At 36.7% G+C, this 18,447-nt stretch overlaps 1 protein-coding gene across 1 annotated transcript in view; it reads left to right on the plus strand.

The window, feature by feature from the left end:
- Positions 1 to 18,447, plus strand: part of DMXL2 (Dmx like 2) — a 177,999-nt gene that overhangs the window by 134,148 nt on the left and 25,404 nt on the right. Inside the window, exons 27-29 of the mRNA XM_007935172.2 lie at positions 736 to 866; positions 2,256 to 2,504; positions 9,066 to 9,244. Of these exons, the coding sequence (XP_007933363.1) occupies positions 736 to 866; positions 2,256 to 2,504; positions 9,066 to 9,244 (559 nt within the window). The remainder of the gene's footprint in view (positions 1 to 735; positions 867 to 2,255; positions 2,505 to 9,065; positions 9,245 to 18,447) is intronic.

An 18,447-nucleotide genomic window follows, 5' to 3' on the forward strand; every position in this document is an offset into this window, starting at 1 on the left:
TGTCCTCCAGGGTTACTCACTTTGTGAAGTGTTTCACGGATTCTTCATTATTCTTTAGTGCTGCGGAGCACCCCATTGTGCACATGTACCATACTTTGTTTATCCCTTCATCTCTTGATGGGCAATTAGGTTGTTTTCAGTGAGTCAGCTCTGCCTTCTGTTTTTTGTATTTTCCCCAGATACAGAAAAATAGCCATTCAGGTTAGGAAAGTAAATATTTAGAGACATTTGGTTTTAAGATTAGGTATTTCTAATATATAGTTCTCCAAAGGATATGCTAGATTTTAATTCAGGATTAAGATTAAAAAAAACTTCAGATAAGAAATGCAAAAAAGTAGTTCCCTGACATTTTGTGTCTAATACATGCTTATACCAGCAGTAGTCACCTTACCTCACTTCAAACTTTTTATTTTTTTTAAATAGAAATGGGTTTTTCTATTGAAAATGGAAAAGATTTTAAAGTAGTGAGTAGCCCCTGGAAAAGGCTTTAAAAGACTAATGTCATCTGTCTAAGTAGCAAATAAAATTTATATCATCTTGGCATTTTGTTTTGTAAAACTGTCAATAAGTATTTGTAACTCATTCCAAAAACTTTCATTTAAAATACTTACTAGAAGAGTGAAGTTTTAAGAACTTTGTTTTTATTATAATCATCTAAAATTAATGATGTATATCAAGTCTATTTATTTATTACTTCTGTTAGGACAATAAATAACTAAACTGTATTTGTTTTAGCAGTCAGACAGAAGGAAATCAATTTACAGGAATGGCTTATCAAGGCCTTCTTTTAAGTGATCGTCGAAGACTAAGGACAGAGAGCATTGAAGAACATGCAACACCAAATTCATCTCCTGCTCAGTGGCCTGGTGAGAATTTAAGTTTTTTTTTAAATTAAACCCTGTCTTATTCAATTCCTTTTAAAAAGCTACTTATTTGGTTTCTCGTTTTTTGTAAATTTGGTGAATAGTTTTCGTATTTTTGCTTATTTGTTTTTGATGATGTCTTCTGCTATGGATTAGGAATTCCTAAGTACTATAATGTTGTCTGAAGACTCAGAAAGTTAAGGCTTCAAAAACAAGCTGTTTTGACCATCATAAAAAAGCAAGGTCTTAACATTCTTCATGAGGGTGAGCACATCATCTTCCTTATCCTTAGAAATTCTGGTTTAGAGTCTTAGCATTATCACAGACATGATTTCACAGATATTTCAGACAAGATACAGTTATTCCGCAAGTGTAAATTCATATTTTAGGATAGAAGAGGTCATTCTATGGCCCTTGCTCTCTGCCACTCCTTCTGTTGTCTGGTTAGCTCTCTTTTTAATTCTCCACATCAATTCAGACCTTCTCTACTCTCGTCAATACCCTTTCCTACTCTGCCGTGGCTAGTGCATTCTATACTTGCTTAATAACGCTGAGTCAAGAGTTTACCCATAAACGGCAATTTCCAAGAGTGGCAGATGCAAAGTGTGTATTTAAAATTGGTTTATGTACAGGTTTCTAGAAATAGAACATTTTTGTTTTAACTTTTTATTTTGAAATAATTTCATACTTACAAAAAAGTTCCAAAAATACTACAAAGAATTTTTGTGTACTCTTAACCCAGATTCCCTAAAGGTTAACTTTTATCATACTTGCCTTACCATTCATTCTTTTTCTCCCTCTCAACTTACTCTGTGTGTGTGTGTATAAGTGTATATAAGTATATAGTGTATGTGTGTGTGTGTATATCCATATATACACATAAGACATAAGTATATATGTAATTTTTTCTGGAATGTTTAAGAGTAAGTTATAGACATGGTACACATTTACAGCTAAATATGTCAGCATGTATTTCCTAAAAACAGACATTCTCTTATGTAACTATAGTACAATGATGACATTAACATTTTAGCAATAATTTTAACATTCATTAATGAATCTTACCTGAATCAAACATTACTGTGGGGGTTGCTTGATGGTGTTTTCTACTTCTTTCTTTCCTTTACTTATCGGTTGAAATTCTACTATAAGGCAGAGTTTTCCTTTTTTTCATTTGTTTATTCACTCATTTATGATACCAGAATAGAGTAATGGATTCTTATTTTGCTTTATAGGTTATAATACATTTCTATCATGTATTTTGTTCAAATTATAGAAATATATATCTTGTATTTTATAGATATATACACTTTGAGTAAAGTTTAATTTGAATTTTTTTACTTTTTGATACTTTATGCTGATATACTTCATATGATATTATGTACTTTACAGGTGTGAGCTCACTTATTAATCTCTTGAGTTCAGCCCAAGATGAAGACCAGCCAAAATTGAACATCTTGTTGTGTGAAGCTGTTGTTGCTGTTTACTTAAGCTTATTGATACATGCTCTTGCCACAAATTCCTCCAATGAATTGTTTCGACTTGCAGCCCACCCACTAAATAATCGAATGTGGGCTGCTGTTTTTGGAGGAGGTGCGAAACTTGTTGTGAAACCTCGAAGACAATCAGAAAATATTTCAGGTAAGATAAATTTTATATCAATAATAAATTTGTTTGCAAATGTAAGTAAGTAATTTCTAATATTAAAAGAAATATATTTTTTGTTATCTTTCTTGAAAACCAAAGATTTTTAAAGTATAATCACTTTTGGTAGGATAGTAAATAACTAAACTCAGGTGAAAGTGAAAAATAGAGTTTCATTTACTTCAGTTTTTGTAAAAGTAACATTTTTGTGGTTGATAAACAGCACATATTTGAGGTTGAAAGAAATAGAGGAGCACTGAAAATAAGTGAAGCAACAATACTAAGGGATGAGATCAAGGAAAAAGGATAGTTCTTAGAGAAGAAATATATAAATAAATCTTTACCGTATACCGGCAATTCCGACTTCATATTAAGTTTATCATCATATATGATCTAGCTTTTTTCAGTTTTTGTTTTGTTTTTCTAAATTGCATTTCTTCTCTGTGTGTGTGTGTGTGTTTTCTTCCCGGTGGACCAGAATATATCTTTCAATCCACTTTTTAATATGGTGGGGTGTAAAGAGGTTTCCATCTTGGTGGTGAAACCTTAGAAATCATCTTAATTCATCCTTAGAAATGGTCCTTTTAGCGATGTGGAATCAGTGGCACGGAGACTTTAAATGACCAGATTTTTTTTTTTTTTTTTTTTATATTTTTTTATTAGGATTTGGGTGAAGATTTACAGAGTAAATTCACTTTTCATACAGCAGTTCACATATACTTTGTCTCATGTCATTGACCAAAATTTACAATGCAGCAGATCCCCTCCCACTTCCTCCCCATAGTTACCTCCTCCCAGTGTCCATCCCTTCATACTCTTCGAGAGGCCCATTTTCTGCCAACCCTGTATATGATCTTGGATACAGTCCCCATTTAGACATACATAATTGTTTAGCTTGTTCACCCATCTATCCGTCCCTATACCCATATTTGCTTTCATTAACAACTCAGTATTGTATTTACAAAGGGGTTCATATTTGTTGTTTGTACTGCCCATGTAACTCTCTCTGTCTTTCTCATCCTCAATGCTGCCATATTGGTCACTCACATTTGGTACATTGCCCTTCTCTTCACCCAAATCAATATTTATCTCTATCTATCTAACAGCATTCCCTCCTCTTCCCTCCCACCCCTGGTAACCAACAAAGAAAATGTCCTCCAATATATAAACCTTTCCTTAACTTTTACAATAACGGACTAATACAATATTTGTCCTTTTGTGACTGACTTATTTCGCTCAGCATAATGTCCTCCAAGTTCATCCACGTTATGCGGTGTTCTGCAGATTCTACATTATTCTTTAGCGTTGCATAGTATTCCATTGTGTGAATGTACCAAAGTTTGGTTATCCATTCCTCAGTTGTTGGACATCTAGGTTGTTTCCAAGTTTTGGCTATTGTAAATAGTGCTGCGATGAACATCGGCGTGCATATATCTGTTCTTGTTATGGCTCTCACTTCTTTAGGGTATATACCTAGTAATGGGATGGCTGGGTCAAATGGTATTTGTATCTCCAACTTTTGAAGGAATCGCCATACTGCTTTCCACAATGGTTGTACCATTTTACAGTCCCACCAGCAGTGTATGAGAGTCCCAATCTCTCCACAACCTCGCCAGCATTTGTTATTTTCTGTCTTGTTGAACTTTGCTACTAGTGCTGGAGCAAGATGGTATCTCATTTAAATGACCAGATTTTAACTTTGGTCTTTATTGCCCAAGGTTGAATTACAGGCACAAATTCCTATGTAAGTCTAAGGGAAATGATCCTACCAACTCCTGTTGCTTCCACTCATTATACGTGAACAATTCTTCATCTTTATCTTCCAACCTGGTTGTAAGCAAAAGTGATGTATACATACAATGAAATACTACTCAGCCATAAAAAGAAATACAATACTGATAATGCTACAGTGAGGCTGAACCTCAAAAACATTATGCTAAGTAAAAGAAGCCAGGTATAAAAGGTCAAATACTGTATGATTCCATTTATATGAAATGTCCATGATAGGTAAATACATAGAAACAGAAAGCAGATTAGGGACTTCCAGTAAGATGGAGGAATAGGCAGACAAGTAACACAGACCCTCTTCAACAAAGAAAAGAAAAACTGAATGACAGAGATACAGAAGATAATCCTGGAGCCCTGAGCTTTGAAAGGAACTATACAGAAATGGATTAGGCACCAACTAGTGGAAAACCCTGAAGGAAAACAGTGAGTACAGAGATGGTTGGAGCTGTGGACTGTCAGCTACTCCGATGGGACCACCAGCCTGAATATTTCCAAGTGGTGTTGGGACCTGAGAATTGACCTAAAGATCAGCCCTGGTCACCAAGGGCTGTAGGGACAATGGCGTTGGTGGCCTATGACTAGGAAGGGAAACAGCAAGGTGGGACACAACTTGAGCTGTTGACTTTCTGATGTCCGGAGGGCACAGCCATTTTCATTGTTTACATGCAGCAGCCATTTTGGATATTTAAAGTAACCAAGGGTGTAGCCATTTTGAATGTTTATAAGTGCTGGCAATTTTGGATATTTACAGTGGCTGAGGGTGCAGCCATTTTGAATGTTTATAAGTGGCAGCCATTTTGGATATTTAAAGTGACCGAAGACACAGCCATTTTGAATGTCTACAAGTGGCAGCCATTTTGGATATTTAAAGTGACCAAGGGCACAGCCATTTTGAATCTTTATAAGTGGCAACTGTTTTGGATTTTAAAGTGATAGCATTCTCATTCGGATTCCAGGGACCTAAGAATAAGCTCTGTTTGCCAGGGTAGGCAGGGACATAGGAGAGGCTGACAACAGGGAAGGAGACAGGTGTTGAGTGTATAAGTGCTGCCCACTAGGAAATAGAGGAACACAGTACAGTACCCTGCTTGCATAGATAACGTACAAACAAAACAAAGAAAACAAAAATTATGGGCAAGTCACTCCAACATACAATCACCAATTAAATATAAACATAAAAATGTCAAATGCCTTGGAGACAACAGAGTATCACATCCACACAAAGAAGCAGGAGAAACAAGGAATCAGGATACAGACCAAAAACACATTCCTGAAGAAGACGCAGCACTGGAACTCCCTGTTGAGGAATTCAAAAGAATTATATTTCGGTATCTTAAACAAATTGAGAGAGCAAGGGAAACACAGAGAAAATCCTAGAACAATTTTGAAAGACAATCCAAGAAAAAAGTGACAAAATAAATGAAAAATTAGAAATGATACAAAATCTACACACAGAAATCCAAAAGATTAATACTAAATTTTCAGAAACAGATAGGACATTAATGGGCACAGGAGCAGAATTGAATCACTGGAAGACAGAATTAGTGAGATTGAAGGCAAATACCTGAACACTTCTTTGGAAAGTGCAAAATCAGAAAAAAGATTAAAACAAAATGAAGAAAGCCTAAGGTCCATGTGGGATACCATCAAAAGGGAATAACGTACGTGTAATCAGAATCCAGAGCAGGAAGAGACAAATAAAACCACAGAGAAAACTGTTAAGATTTGTTGGAAGGGAATTTTCTTGGTATGGTAAGAGATGAGAATATATCCATTCAGGAAATCCAGTGAATCCCAAACAGGACAGACTCCCCCCCAAAAATCACCCAGACATATCATCATCAAACTTACCAAAACCAAAGACAAAGAAAGAATCATGAGAGCAGCACAGGAAAAACCAAAAGTTACCTACAAGGGGCAACCAATAAGACTAAGCTCGGATTTCTCGACAGAAATCATGCAGACGAGAAGACAATGGGATGGTATATATAAAACCCTGAGAGAGAAAAATTTCCAACCAAGAATTATGTACCCAGCAAAATTGTCCCTCAAATATGATGGTGAAATTGGACATTTCCAGACAAGCAGAAATTAAGGGAATTTGTTCAAACCAGACCAATCTTACAAGAGATGCTAAAGGTAGCCCTTTGGACAGAGAAGCAACAACAGCCAACAACAACTGATCATTAACACACATGATGATGTAAACCAGAGACCAACCCAGCTATGGAAGTATCCAAGTAAATAAGCCTACAAGATTGTAAACAGAGAACCAGTGACATCAAATGACAAATGAGGAATACTACAAACCAAAAAGAGGGAAAAAAGTGTGTCGTTACAGAACTTCTAGATGGTAGGGAAGTCAAAACAACTACAAGATAGAACGACTGTTCTAAACTTGGGAAGAAAACTATTAATCACAGGGTAACCTCAAAGAAAAATGGTAAACCTTTACATCAGAAAAGAGGACCAGCATAAATATTCAGTAAATACTAAAACAATAGCAATAAAGGAAGTGATAACATGATTCAGAAACAAAACGAGCTCAGCATAGAAAATTGTATGGAACAAAGAAATTGACATCATGAAAAAGCATATAACAAAAATGACAGCAACAAATTTATATTTGCTGATAATTATATATCTGGCAAGAGACTTATCTCTAAGATTTATAGCAGAAGAGTGGATGACCAAACTGTGGTACATATACATAATGGAATTCTATGCAGCTCTAAAGAATAATGTAGAGTCTGCAAAACACCGCATAATATGGATGAACTTGGAGGACATTTTGCTGAGTGAAGTAAGTCAATCACAGAAGGACAAATACATTAATTCATTGTTATGGAGGGTCAAGGAAAGGTTTATATAGAGAGGGAAACATTCTTTGTTGGTTGCCAGGGTTTGGAGGGGAGGGGAGGGGACACTGGAAAAAAAAAACAAATGCATTGACCCATGTCACTTTAGTTTTGTGTATTTCATTGTACATAAATTATATTTCAATAAAATGCATTTAAAAAAAAAAAACTATGAAGGGAAAAATGTCAGTGAGCCAAATTTAACCAAATCATGTTGCAAGGCCTAAACTTTAATACAAATAAACAAATAAACAAAAACAACCCCTGATAATTTCAGGGTGATCTGAGCAAAAATAACTGGGAGCTGGGAGTGGGAGCAAGGTCTAAGTGATAAGGTAACACTTTATCTAAGGGTTGAAAGATGAGACCTTCATACAAAAACCTCAAATAAACAAAAGTATTCATGGTTTAAAAAAAAAAGCAGATTAGTGGTTGCCAGAGGGTGAAGGAGGAGGGAATGGAGAGTGACCACTTAACAGGGTTTTCTGCTGAGGTGATGAAAATATTGTGGAATGGGATAAAGGTTGTGATTACACAACATTTCGAATGTACTAGATGCTGCTGAATTGTATACTTTAAAATGGTTAATTTCATGTTCTATAAATTTCACCTCAATTAAGATGAAAAGATAGAAATCATCTTAATTCATCCTTAGAAATGGTCATAGTGATGTGGAATCAGTGGCACAAAGACTTTAAATGACCAGATTTTAACTTTAGTCTTTACTGTCCAAGGTTGAATTACATGCACAAATTCCTGTGTATAATGATGGCTTTGACTGCATTGGTAGTCATGGACAGTGTGAAAAGTGATCATATTCTGGATATAATTTAGGATATAAACCAAAATCCATTGCCATTGAGTCGATTTGATTCATTAGTGACCCTGTAGGACATAGTAGAACTGCCATAGTAGGGTTTCCAAGGCTGTAATCTTAAGGGAAGCAGACTACCACATCTTTCTCCCATGTAGTGGCTGCTGAGTTTGAACTGCTGACTTTCAGGTAAGCAGCCAAAGCACTTATGGCCACTATGCCACCAGTGATCCAATTTAGGATATAGCTGATGGTATTTGCTGATGAATTATGTGTGGGGTGTAAGAAAAAGAGAAGTAGAGATAGAATTATCATTTTCTGTCATGGGGAGATTTAGAAGAGGAGCAGGATGATTCCTCCTTTTTGGCCTTCCCATATCCAGTTAGTTCATGCATCCTTTTAATATTTCCTGTATGCATCCCTCACATCTAATCCTTCCTCTGGTTTTTACCACCACCATAATAGTTCAGGACGTTTTATGTTGTGTTCGTCCATCTTCCTCTCTAATTCATCAAACTGTACCTCATCATGTGCCTACCTCATCATGTGCCTACCTCAAGAAACTTCAGTGAGAATTACCCACAGAATAAGCTCCTAGCTTCTTATCAGGTGGCTGGTACTAGTCTTTGTCACTGTTGTTACTCCTTTCCCTGACTCCTGTCTAGCCAAGCATCCATCCTCTGATCATGTTTCTCTTGTCCCTTCCCCCTTTCCCATTGAGTTTTTGCTCTTCCTTTAAGATATGCTTTACATCTTACATATTTCACAAATATTTCTTGTACAACATAATTAGAAATAATCACTATCTTTAATACTTCTGAATATGCCATTTGTTTCATACACTGTACACAGATTATTTTTACCCTTATTCTGTATAGCACACAGGCTGCATCATGCTAGATAATCTTTATGCTCTGTCCCCACCTGTACTCTCTCTTGGCTGCTAGAAAACTGACTCAGTAACTAGAAAAGTTAGGATGCACAGATGTAAGTAATTTTGTCTATATTAAAATGTAGGTAGAGTAAGATGAAAAGAAAGGTTAACACTTTGAATCAGTAATGGAAAATAAGTGCTAATTTTTTTTCTTCTATCTTTAGCACCACCTGTTCCTTCTGAAGACATAGATAAACACCGTAGGCGATTTAACATGCGAATGTTGGTCCCTGGAAGGCCTGTAAAAGATGCTACCCCACCACCAGTGCCTGCAGAAAGACCGTCTTACAAAGAAAAATTTATTCCTCCTGAACTTAGCATGTGGGATTATTTTGTTGCAAAGGTAAGGGGCATGAGGAATGAAAACTTAAATTTAAGTGCATCTGTTTTACTCATTCTTATGTATGTATTACTTAGGAATGATAGGGCAGCTTCTGGATCGAATCACCACAATTTAGACATTTGATGTCTCAAGTCCAGAAAGTGAACAGTTATAGTAAGTGCAGGGATAATCAGACACTTGATAATGGATGAGACAAATTAAAATTATATGGAACTTATATATAAATCAGAAGTCAATCAATATATAACTATGGTCACCCTTTACTAATAATTGGAATACTTGTACCTACTTTGGTCATGTTGTCAGAAGGGACCATTCCCTGGAGAAAGATAACCATGCTTGCTAAAGTGGAGGGTCAGTGAAAAAGAAAGGCCCTCAACAACATAGACTGACACAGAGGCTGCAACAGTGGGCTCAGGTATAACAAGGATTGCAAGGATGGCACAGGACTGGGCAGTATTTCATTTTGTTGTACATAGGGTCCACTATGAATCAGAGCCAACTCTGTGGCACCTAACAACAACAACAGCAATAACCATCTGTGTACCTGTTTTCTGACTAGGAGATTGGTCATCATAGAATTAGAGCAAAGGGGGATAGATAGATATTTGGGCATTTTATTAGGCCATGGTGAGGTCTAATAACATATCTCTTGTTTCCCAAAGCAGAATTTCTCTGGAGATCAGAATACTCAGGGTGACTAGATTGATTATAGCTCCATTTTATACCATTTTGGGTATATGCTAATACTTACTTTTCTGCACTTTGCTTGTATGAGATCATCAAACTCCCTCTATTGATATGCTTATCTCTTTACATGTGTCAACACTGTTGTCACATTGCTGTGCATGTGAATAAGGGAGCACATCTTCTATTGGTCCTCCTCCCACTTTATAATTTTCATTATATACCATTTTAGAGTTCTCAAGGCAAATCCCAGGCATCATGAAATTGTATTCATAAATATGTTAGTACTTATTCTTTGAAAAGAAGGATTTTGAACAGAACCACAATAACTTTATCACACAAAACACACACAAAAAAAATTATTATCATCAAGTATCCAGTTTTCATATTTTACTAATTGTCTCTTAAGGGGTCTTGTACAGTTGGTTTGTTCAGATCAAGATCCAAAATAAAATTTTTATATTGCAATTAGTTGATATGTTCTTAATTCTCTTTTAATGTGTAGGTTTCACCTTCTTCTTCTTTTTTTTTTTTTTTTAACTTGCCCCTTTTTTGAGGGGGTAGGAGAGTGTAGGAATTTGCCCTGTGGAAATCTTGCTGATGGCATCCCCATATTTTGTCCCTGAATTTTCTCTGAATTCTGTATTTCCTCCACCAAAAAAAAAAAAAACAAACTCATTGCTGTTGAGTTGAATCTGACTCATAGTGACCCCTCCTTGGGTTTTTGAGGCAGTATCACTATGGAAGTAGATTGTGCAATCTTCCTTCCAAGGAGTGGCTGGTGAGTTTGAACTGCCGATCTTCTGGTTAGCAGTCAAATGCCTTAGGCACTACACCACCAGAGCTTCGGTTTCCTCCACAGTGGAAGTTAAATCTGGAAACTTTATCTGATTCTTCATCTTCATCTGGCTGGGTGGAGGAGGGGAAGTATAGGACTGTTTCATAGGTAGGTGGTTTTGTGATTTCTATCAGGAAGCATATAATATCTGGTTATCTCTCATTTTGTGAGGTTAGTTTGATGACTGTTATGTCAGTGAGACTTTTCAAATTATGACACTATAATCCTGTCATTCATTCTTCATTTATTTGCCTGGAATATTTCCCTTCATCAACTCTTTCATTATCCTGAAGTACATTTTGAATGGCAAATCAGGGTAAATGCTTAATTCTTTGCTTGTTACATACCAGTTTCAAAATGTTGAGTTGATTCTCTAGCATCTTACAGAGGAAGCCAATGAATTTTATTTTGTTTTTCATTTTGTTATCTTTTAGATTGAAACATATTTGTGTTTCAATCTATTGCAGTTATTATTCTTACAGATACACAGATTATCCCGTATTTGGCCAGTGAGTCTCTTCAAGTTCCTCAGTGTTTTGGGGACTATTCCAGTAATCTTTGATAGTTTCTTTACTTTCTAGTATGACAAGTTATGCTAGGCTAACCTTGAACATTTCCTGCTAGACTGGATACAACCATTTCTCCAAAGAATCTGGTTCCTTTTCCTGGGAAGTTGTATTTAGAAACAACAGTCAGATGTTAGTAGTGCTCATTGCTACTGGGTTGGTTATTGTTTCTAGATCAGCATCATTTCTAATGACTGTTCATTTTAATGAGTATGATAGTTTCCTTAATCATTTGCCTATCAAGGATTTGCTGGATGTATTTTTTATTTATTATAAATAATGCTGAGATTAATCTCTTTTTAGACAACACATTGTTCATGTTATGATTCCTTCATTAAGAAGTACTGGGTCAAAGTTGGGAGCTCTGGTGGTGTAGTGGCTACGGCATTTGACTGCTAACCAGAAGGCTGGCAATTCAAACCCACCAGCCACTCTTTGGAAGGAAGATAGGACAATATACTGCTGTAGTGATATCGCCTTGGAAACCCAAGGAGGGGTTGCTATGAGTCAGATCCAACTTGATGGCAGTGAGTTTGGTTTGGTTTTGGTTTGGGGTCAGAATTGGAGATCCTGGATAGAGTGGGATAAAATTGTGGAACAAAACTCATAATCATAAAAAAAAGACCAGGCTTACTAATCTGATAGAGACTGGTGAAACCCCTGAGTCACCCTTTTGGCCTGGAATTGAACTCATTCCCATGACTTAACTCTCAGCCAAACAGTAGGCCCAGGAGCTGAACACCTATATCAGGGAGATGCCCTCTTTAGAGCAGTCTACTGTGGGAGATCAGAAGGGCAGCATTTGCATAGGAAGTAAGGCAGAGAGACAGGAATGCTAGGCAAGGAGACACAGAGAAAGGGTAACCACAAGCAGAAAGTAGGAGGTAAGCTGTTATACTGCAGAGAATGTAACCAGTGTCACAAAACAGAATGTATGTGAACTGTTGAATGTAAAACGAATCTGCTTTGCAAAATTTCACCCAAATCACAGTAAAATGTTTTAAAAAAAAAAAGTACCAGGTCAAAAGTATAACCTTAAATAAGGCTTTGATACATATTGGCAGAATACCTTTCAGATTACCAATTTATATTTTCTTTAGAATTGTAAGACCTTGTCTGGCTTCATTCTTATTAGCATTAAATACTCCTTTTTTCATTTTTGTCTGTTTAATAGATTTAAGTAATTTTTATTTCCTATTAGCATAGTGCCTAAGGCATTTGACTGCTAACCAGAAGGCTGGTGGTTCAAACCCACAAGCCACTCCTTGGAAGGAAGATTGGACAATTTACTTCTATAGAGATACTGCCTTGGAAACCCAAGGAGGGTCGTTAAGAGTTCGCTCCGACTCAACGGCAGTGAGTTTTGTTTTTTGATTTCAAAATCAACCTTACTGCCATTGAGTTGTTTCTGACTCGTAGCAACCCCCATAGGGTTTCCAAGGTTATAAATCTTTATAGAAGCAGACAATTTCATCTTTCTTCCTCAGAGCCTCTGGTGGGTTTGAACCACCAACCTTTTCGTTAGCAGCCAAATGCCTTAATTGCTACACCCCCAAACCAAAATCAAACTCACTGCTGTTGAGTGGATTTGACTCATAGTGACTCATTCTTGGGTTTCGAGGTGGTATCTCTATGGAAGTAGATTGCCCAATCTCCTTCCAAGGAGTGGCTGGTGGATTTGAACCACCAGCTTTCTGGTTAGCAGCCAGATACCTTAGACATTACGGCATCAGAGCTCTCCACTACACCACCAGAGCTCCTTTATTTCCTATTAGAGGCATCAAACATTTAAAAATGTTATTGCCATTTGATATTCCACTTTGAGGATTTGACTATTAAGTTCTTAACTGATTTATCCATTGGGATGGTAGTGTTTTTCTCTTCTTTTGTAGACTCTTTATTTATTAAGGATATTATTAACTTATTTGTGAGTCTTTCCAGATAGTTATTTACTTTTTAATTTCATTTATGATATTTTTTTTCCAGTATGAAATTTTTTGTATAAAAGGGAGGATGACAGGTCTTCCAACGTGCTTTACATTCACACTTACAACTTCTCATGTGTGTCCACGAGAATGAGAAAGAACAGAAATCTTCCTTACATCTGTTAAATTCATAGAGTTTCTGTTCAGTAAGAGTTCTTACAGGAGTAGTTAGGTCCGAGAGAATACTGTAGGCTTCTCTACGGTTACGTTGTTAACTGTTGCAACCACAGTGACAGCTGATGCGATGTTTAAGTGATGAGTGATCAATGAAGGATTTTCCACACTTACAGCATTCAGAAGAATTTACAACAGTCGGAGTTCTTTTGATCACAGGAACATTTGGAATGAGGCTGAAGGTTTTTCCACCTTGATTTTCTTCAATACTTTCAAAGAGGTTCTTTATCATATACCTTCTCATTACAGCTTCCCTGATTTTCAGGCTGATCTGCAATGTCATTCAATTCACTAAATTCTCCTAACTTGGAGAAACAAGTGCCCTTCCTCATGAATTCCAGTATTAGATATTCACCCGATAACTTTTCTTTGTCATTCCTGGTTTGAGAAACTGACCCGATGACTACTGATACCAGGTTTCCGAAGGTTTCCGTCATCACAGCTTTGTAGTGTTTCCTCTGAGCAACATTCATCAGATCCCACTCTTCCTAGATAAAGTCCACAGCCACATCCTCCATGACCACTGAGTCCTTATCCCAGGAGCAGGAATGTGGCATATCACCTTGGCGTTGGATGTGCACTTCCATTTATGATTATTTTTGACATAAAAAGTTTTTAAGTTAGTTTGATCATACTTATCCATACATTTTTTTACTTTTTTTCTTTAACTCTTAGTTTCTCATTTATTTAAAATAAAGATCAGACTTTATCTCTTTCTTTATCTGTTAACTACACAAATAGCTAGCTAGTTGTTCTAGCATCATTCTTGAAATAATTCTTCTTTCCACCTGCTGGTTTATGATGTTATTTTTGTCATAGATTCACTTCTTATTCAATATTATTTTTGAGCTTTTTCCATTGATCACTTGCTAGGCCACATTTTTTATTTTATTTTTGCAATATTCCCTTCACTCCCCACCCCCACCAGTAACCAACAAAGAAAGTTTCCTTCCATATATACCTTTTCTTGACTTTTTACAATAGTGAACTAATACAGTATTTGCCCTTCTGTGATTGACTTATTTCACTCAGCATAATTTCCTCCAAGTTATGCAGTGTTTTGCAAATTCTACATGATTCTTTAGTGTTGCATAGTATTCCATTGTGTGTATGTACCACAGTTTGGCTATCCAGTCTGTTGATAGGTACTTAGGTTGTTTCCATCTTTTTGCTATTATAAATAGTGCTGCAGTGAACATGAGTGTGCATATATCTGTTTGTGTCCTGGCTCTCATTTTAGGATATATATCTAGTGATGGGGAGGTCTGGTAGCATAGTGGATAAGGCACTTGACTGCTAACCAGAAGGCTGGCAGTTCAAACCCACCAGCCACTCCTTGGAAGGAAGATGGGGCAATCTACTTCCATAGTGATACTGCCTCAGAAACCTAAAGAGGGATCGCTATGAGTCAGGCTCAGCTCGATGGCACATAACAACAACAACAACATCTAGTGATGGGATTGCTGGTTCAAATGCTATTTCTAATTACAACTTTGTAAGGAATCGCTATACTACTTCCCACCGTGGTTTTATCATTTTACAGTCTCACCAGCAGTGTAGGAGAGTCTCAGTCTTTCCACATCCTAACCAGCATTTGTTATTTTCTGTCTTGTTGAACTTTGCTATTAGTACTGAGGTCAGATGGTATCTCGTTGTTTTGATTTGTATCTCTCAGATGGCTAATGATCATGAACATTTCTTCATGTGTTTGTTGGCTGTCTGCAAATCATCTTTGCTGAAGTGTCTTTTCATGTCTTCTGCCCCATATTTTAGTGGGATTGTCTTCTTGTTGTTGAGGTGTTGGAGTTCTCTATAAATTTTAGAAATAAGTCCTTTGTCAGATATGTCACTACTGAATATTTTTTCCCAATCTGTAGGTTCTCTTTTGGAGAAGTCTTTTGAAGCACATAAAAATTTAATTTTTAGAAGGTCCCATTCATCTAACTTATCTTCTTCTGTTTGTGAATTTGGGTTATACTTGACAATCTATAGAGGCCATAAATGAGGGCTTCTACGTTTGCTTCTATTTTTTTCTTGAAGTAGTTTATAGTTTTAGGTTTCACATTTAAGTCTTTGATCTATCTGGAGCTAGTTTTTGTATATAGACAACATTTTTTAAAATTATATACTTTAAAATACTCACTCAGAAGTGCTACCTTCCATTTTCAAGAAGATTTCTCAGGTATTCTCATATATAATTTTCTTCCTTATGAAATTTAGAATTGCCAAATTCCCAAAAAAGGGAAAAGACTCCCCATGAGGATTTTTGGGAAAGGAATCCCCATGAGGATTATTTAAATTACAATAATTTAAAACCTATGAATTAAGTTATAAAGCCACTACTCCTCTGTCAGTTTGTCATACTATGGTGGCCTGTGTGATGCTGTGAGGCTGGAGGCTATGCCACTGATACTTCAAATACCAACAAGGTCACCCATGATGGACAGGTTTCAGCAGAGCTTCCAGTCTAAGACAGACTTGGAAGAGGGAAGGGACCATCCATTTCTCAAAGAATAGGCCAGTGAAAACCTTATGAGTAGCAGTGAAACACTGTCTGATATATTACTGGAAACCTTTATCAATAGCACTGAAACATTGTCCCACATAGTGCTGGAAGATGAACCCCTCAGGTCAGAAGGCACTCAGAATATGACTGGGGAAGATCTGCCTACTCACAGTAGAGCTGAGCTTACTGATGTGGATGGAATAAAGCTTTCAGGACTTCCATTTGCTGATATGGCACGACTCAAAATGAGAAGAAACAGCAGCTGCAAACATCCATTAATAATCGGAACATGGAATGTATGAAGTTTGAATCTAGAAGTTATCAAAAATGAAATGGAACACATAAAGATCAATATGCCAGGCATTTAGTGAGCCGAAATGGACCGGTTTTGGCCATTTTGAATCAGACGGCCATATGATCTACTATGCTGGGAATGACAAAATGAAGAGGAATGGCGTGGCATTCATCATCACAAAGAATGTTTCAAGATCTATCCTGAAGTACAGTGCTGTCAGTGATAGGATAATATCCATATGCCTACAAGGAAGACCAGTTAATACTAATATTATTCAAATTTACGCATCAACCACAAAGCCAGAGATGAGGAAATTGAAGATTTTTACCAACTTCTGCAGTCTGAAATTGACCAAACATGCAATCAAGATGTGTTGATTATCACTCATGGTTGGAATTCAAAAGTTGGAAACAAAAAACAATCATTTGGAAAATATGACCTTGGTGAAAGAAATAGTGCTGGAGATTGCATGATAGAATTTTGCAAGACCAATGACTTATTCATTGCAAAATACCTTTTTCAACAACACAAACAGTGGCTATACATGTGGACTTTGCCAGATGGAGTACACAGGAATCAGATCGAGTACATCTGTGGAAAGAGGTAATGGAGAATCTCAATATCTTCAGCCGAAACAAGGCCAAGAGCTGACTCTGGAATATACCATCAGTTGCTCATATACAAGTTGATGTTGAAGCTAAAGACAATTAAAATAAGTCCATGAGCACCAAAATATGACCTTGATTTTATCCCTCTTGAAGTTAGAGACTATCTGAAGAATAGATTTGAAGAATTGGACACTAATGACCAAAAACCAGAGGAATTGTGGGATGACATCAAGAAATCATCCATGAAGAAAGCAAGGGGTCATTGAAAAGACAGGAAAGGAAAACCATAATGGATGTCAGAAGAGACTCTGAAACTTGCTCTTGAACAAAGAGTGGCAAAAGCAAATGGAAGAAATGACAAAATAAAAGAGCTGAACAAAAGATGTCCAAGAGCAGCTCAAGAAGACAGAGTCAGTTATTACAACAAAATGTGCAAAGACCTGAAGTTAGTATACCAAAAGGGAAGAACATGCTTGGCATTTCTCAAGCTGAAAGAACTGAGGAAAAAATTCAAGGCTCAAGTTGCAATATTAAAAGAGTTTATCAACAAAATATTGAGTGATGCAGGCAACATCAAAAGAAGATAGAAGGAATACATAGAGTCACTGTACCACAAAGAATTGGTCGATGTTCATCCATTTCAGGAGGTGGTGTGTGATCAAGAACCAATGATACCAAAGGAAGAAGTCAAAGCTGCATTGAAGGAATTGGTGAAGAACAAGGCTCCAGGAATTGATGGAATACCCATTGACATGTTTCAACAAATAGATGTCCTCCTGGAGCCAATCACTTGGCTATGCCAAGAGATTTGGAAGACAGTTACCTGGCCAACTGACTGGAAGAGATCCATATTTGTACCCATTCCAAAGAAAGGTGACCCCACAGAATGTGGAAATTATTGAACAATATCGTTACTATCACCCAGAAGTAAAATCTTGCTGAAGATAATTTAAAGACAGTTGAAGCAATATATTGACAGAGAACTTCCAGAAATGCAAGCTGGATTCAGAAGAGGATGTGGAACAAGGGATATCATTATTGATGTCAGATGAATGTTGGCTGCAAGCAAAGAATAACAGAAAGATGTTGACTTGTGTTTTATTGACTATGCAAAAGCGTTCGATTGTGTGGATCATAACAAATATGGATAACATTGAGAAGAATGGGAATTCTAGAATACTTGATTGTGCTTATGAGGAGCCTGTACATAGACCAGGAGGCTGTCATTCAAACAGAACAAGGGGATACTGCATGGTTTAAAATCAGGAAGGAAGTGTGTCAGGATTGCAACCTTTCCACCATATTTATTTAATCTATATGCTGAGCAAATAATCCAAGAAGCTGGAGTGTGTGAAGGAGAGTGTGGCATCAGGATTGGAGGAAGATTCATTAACAACCTGTGATATGCAGACGACACAACTTTGCTTGCTGAAAGTGAGGATGACTTGAAGCACTTACTGATGAAGATTAAAGACTTCATTCGGCATTATGGATTCCATCTCAACATAAAGAAAACTATAATCCTCACAACTGGGCCAGTAAGC

The sequence above is a fragment of the Orycteropus afer genome, unplaced genomic scaffold (genome assembly GCF_000298275.1).
Source record: "Orycteropus afer afer isolate SDZICR_OR568_19922 unplaced genomic scaffold, OryAfe1.0 scaffold00026, whole genome shotgun sequence".
NCBI lineage: Eukaryota > Metazoa > Chordata > Mammalia > Tubulidentata > Orycteropodidae > Orycteropus > Orycteropus afer.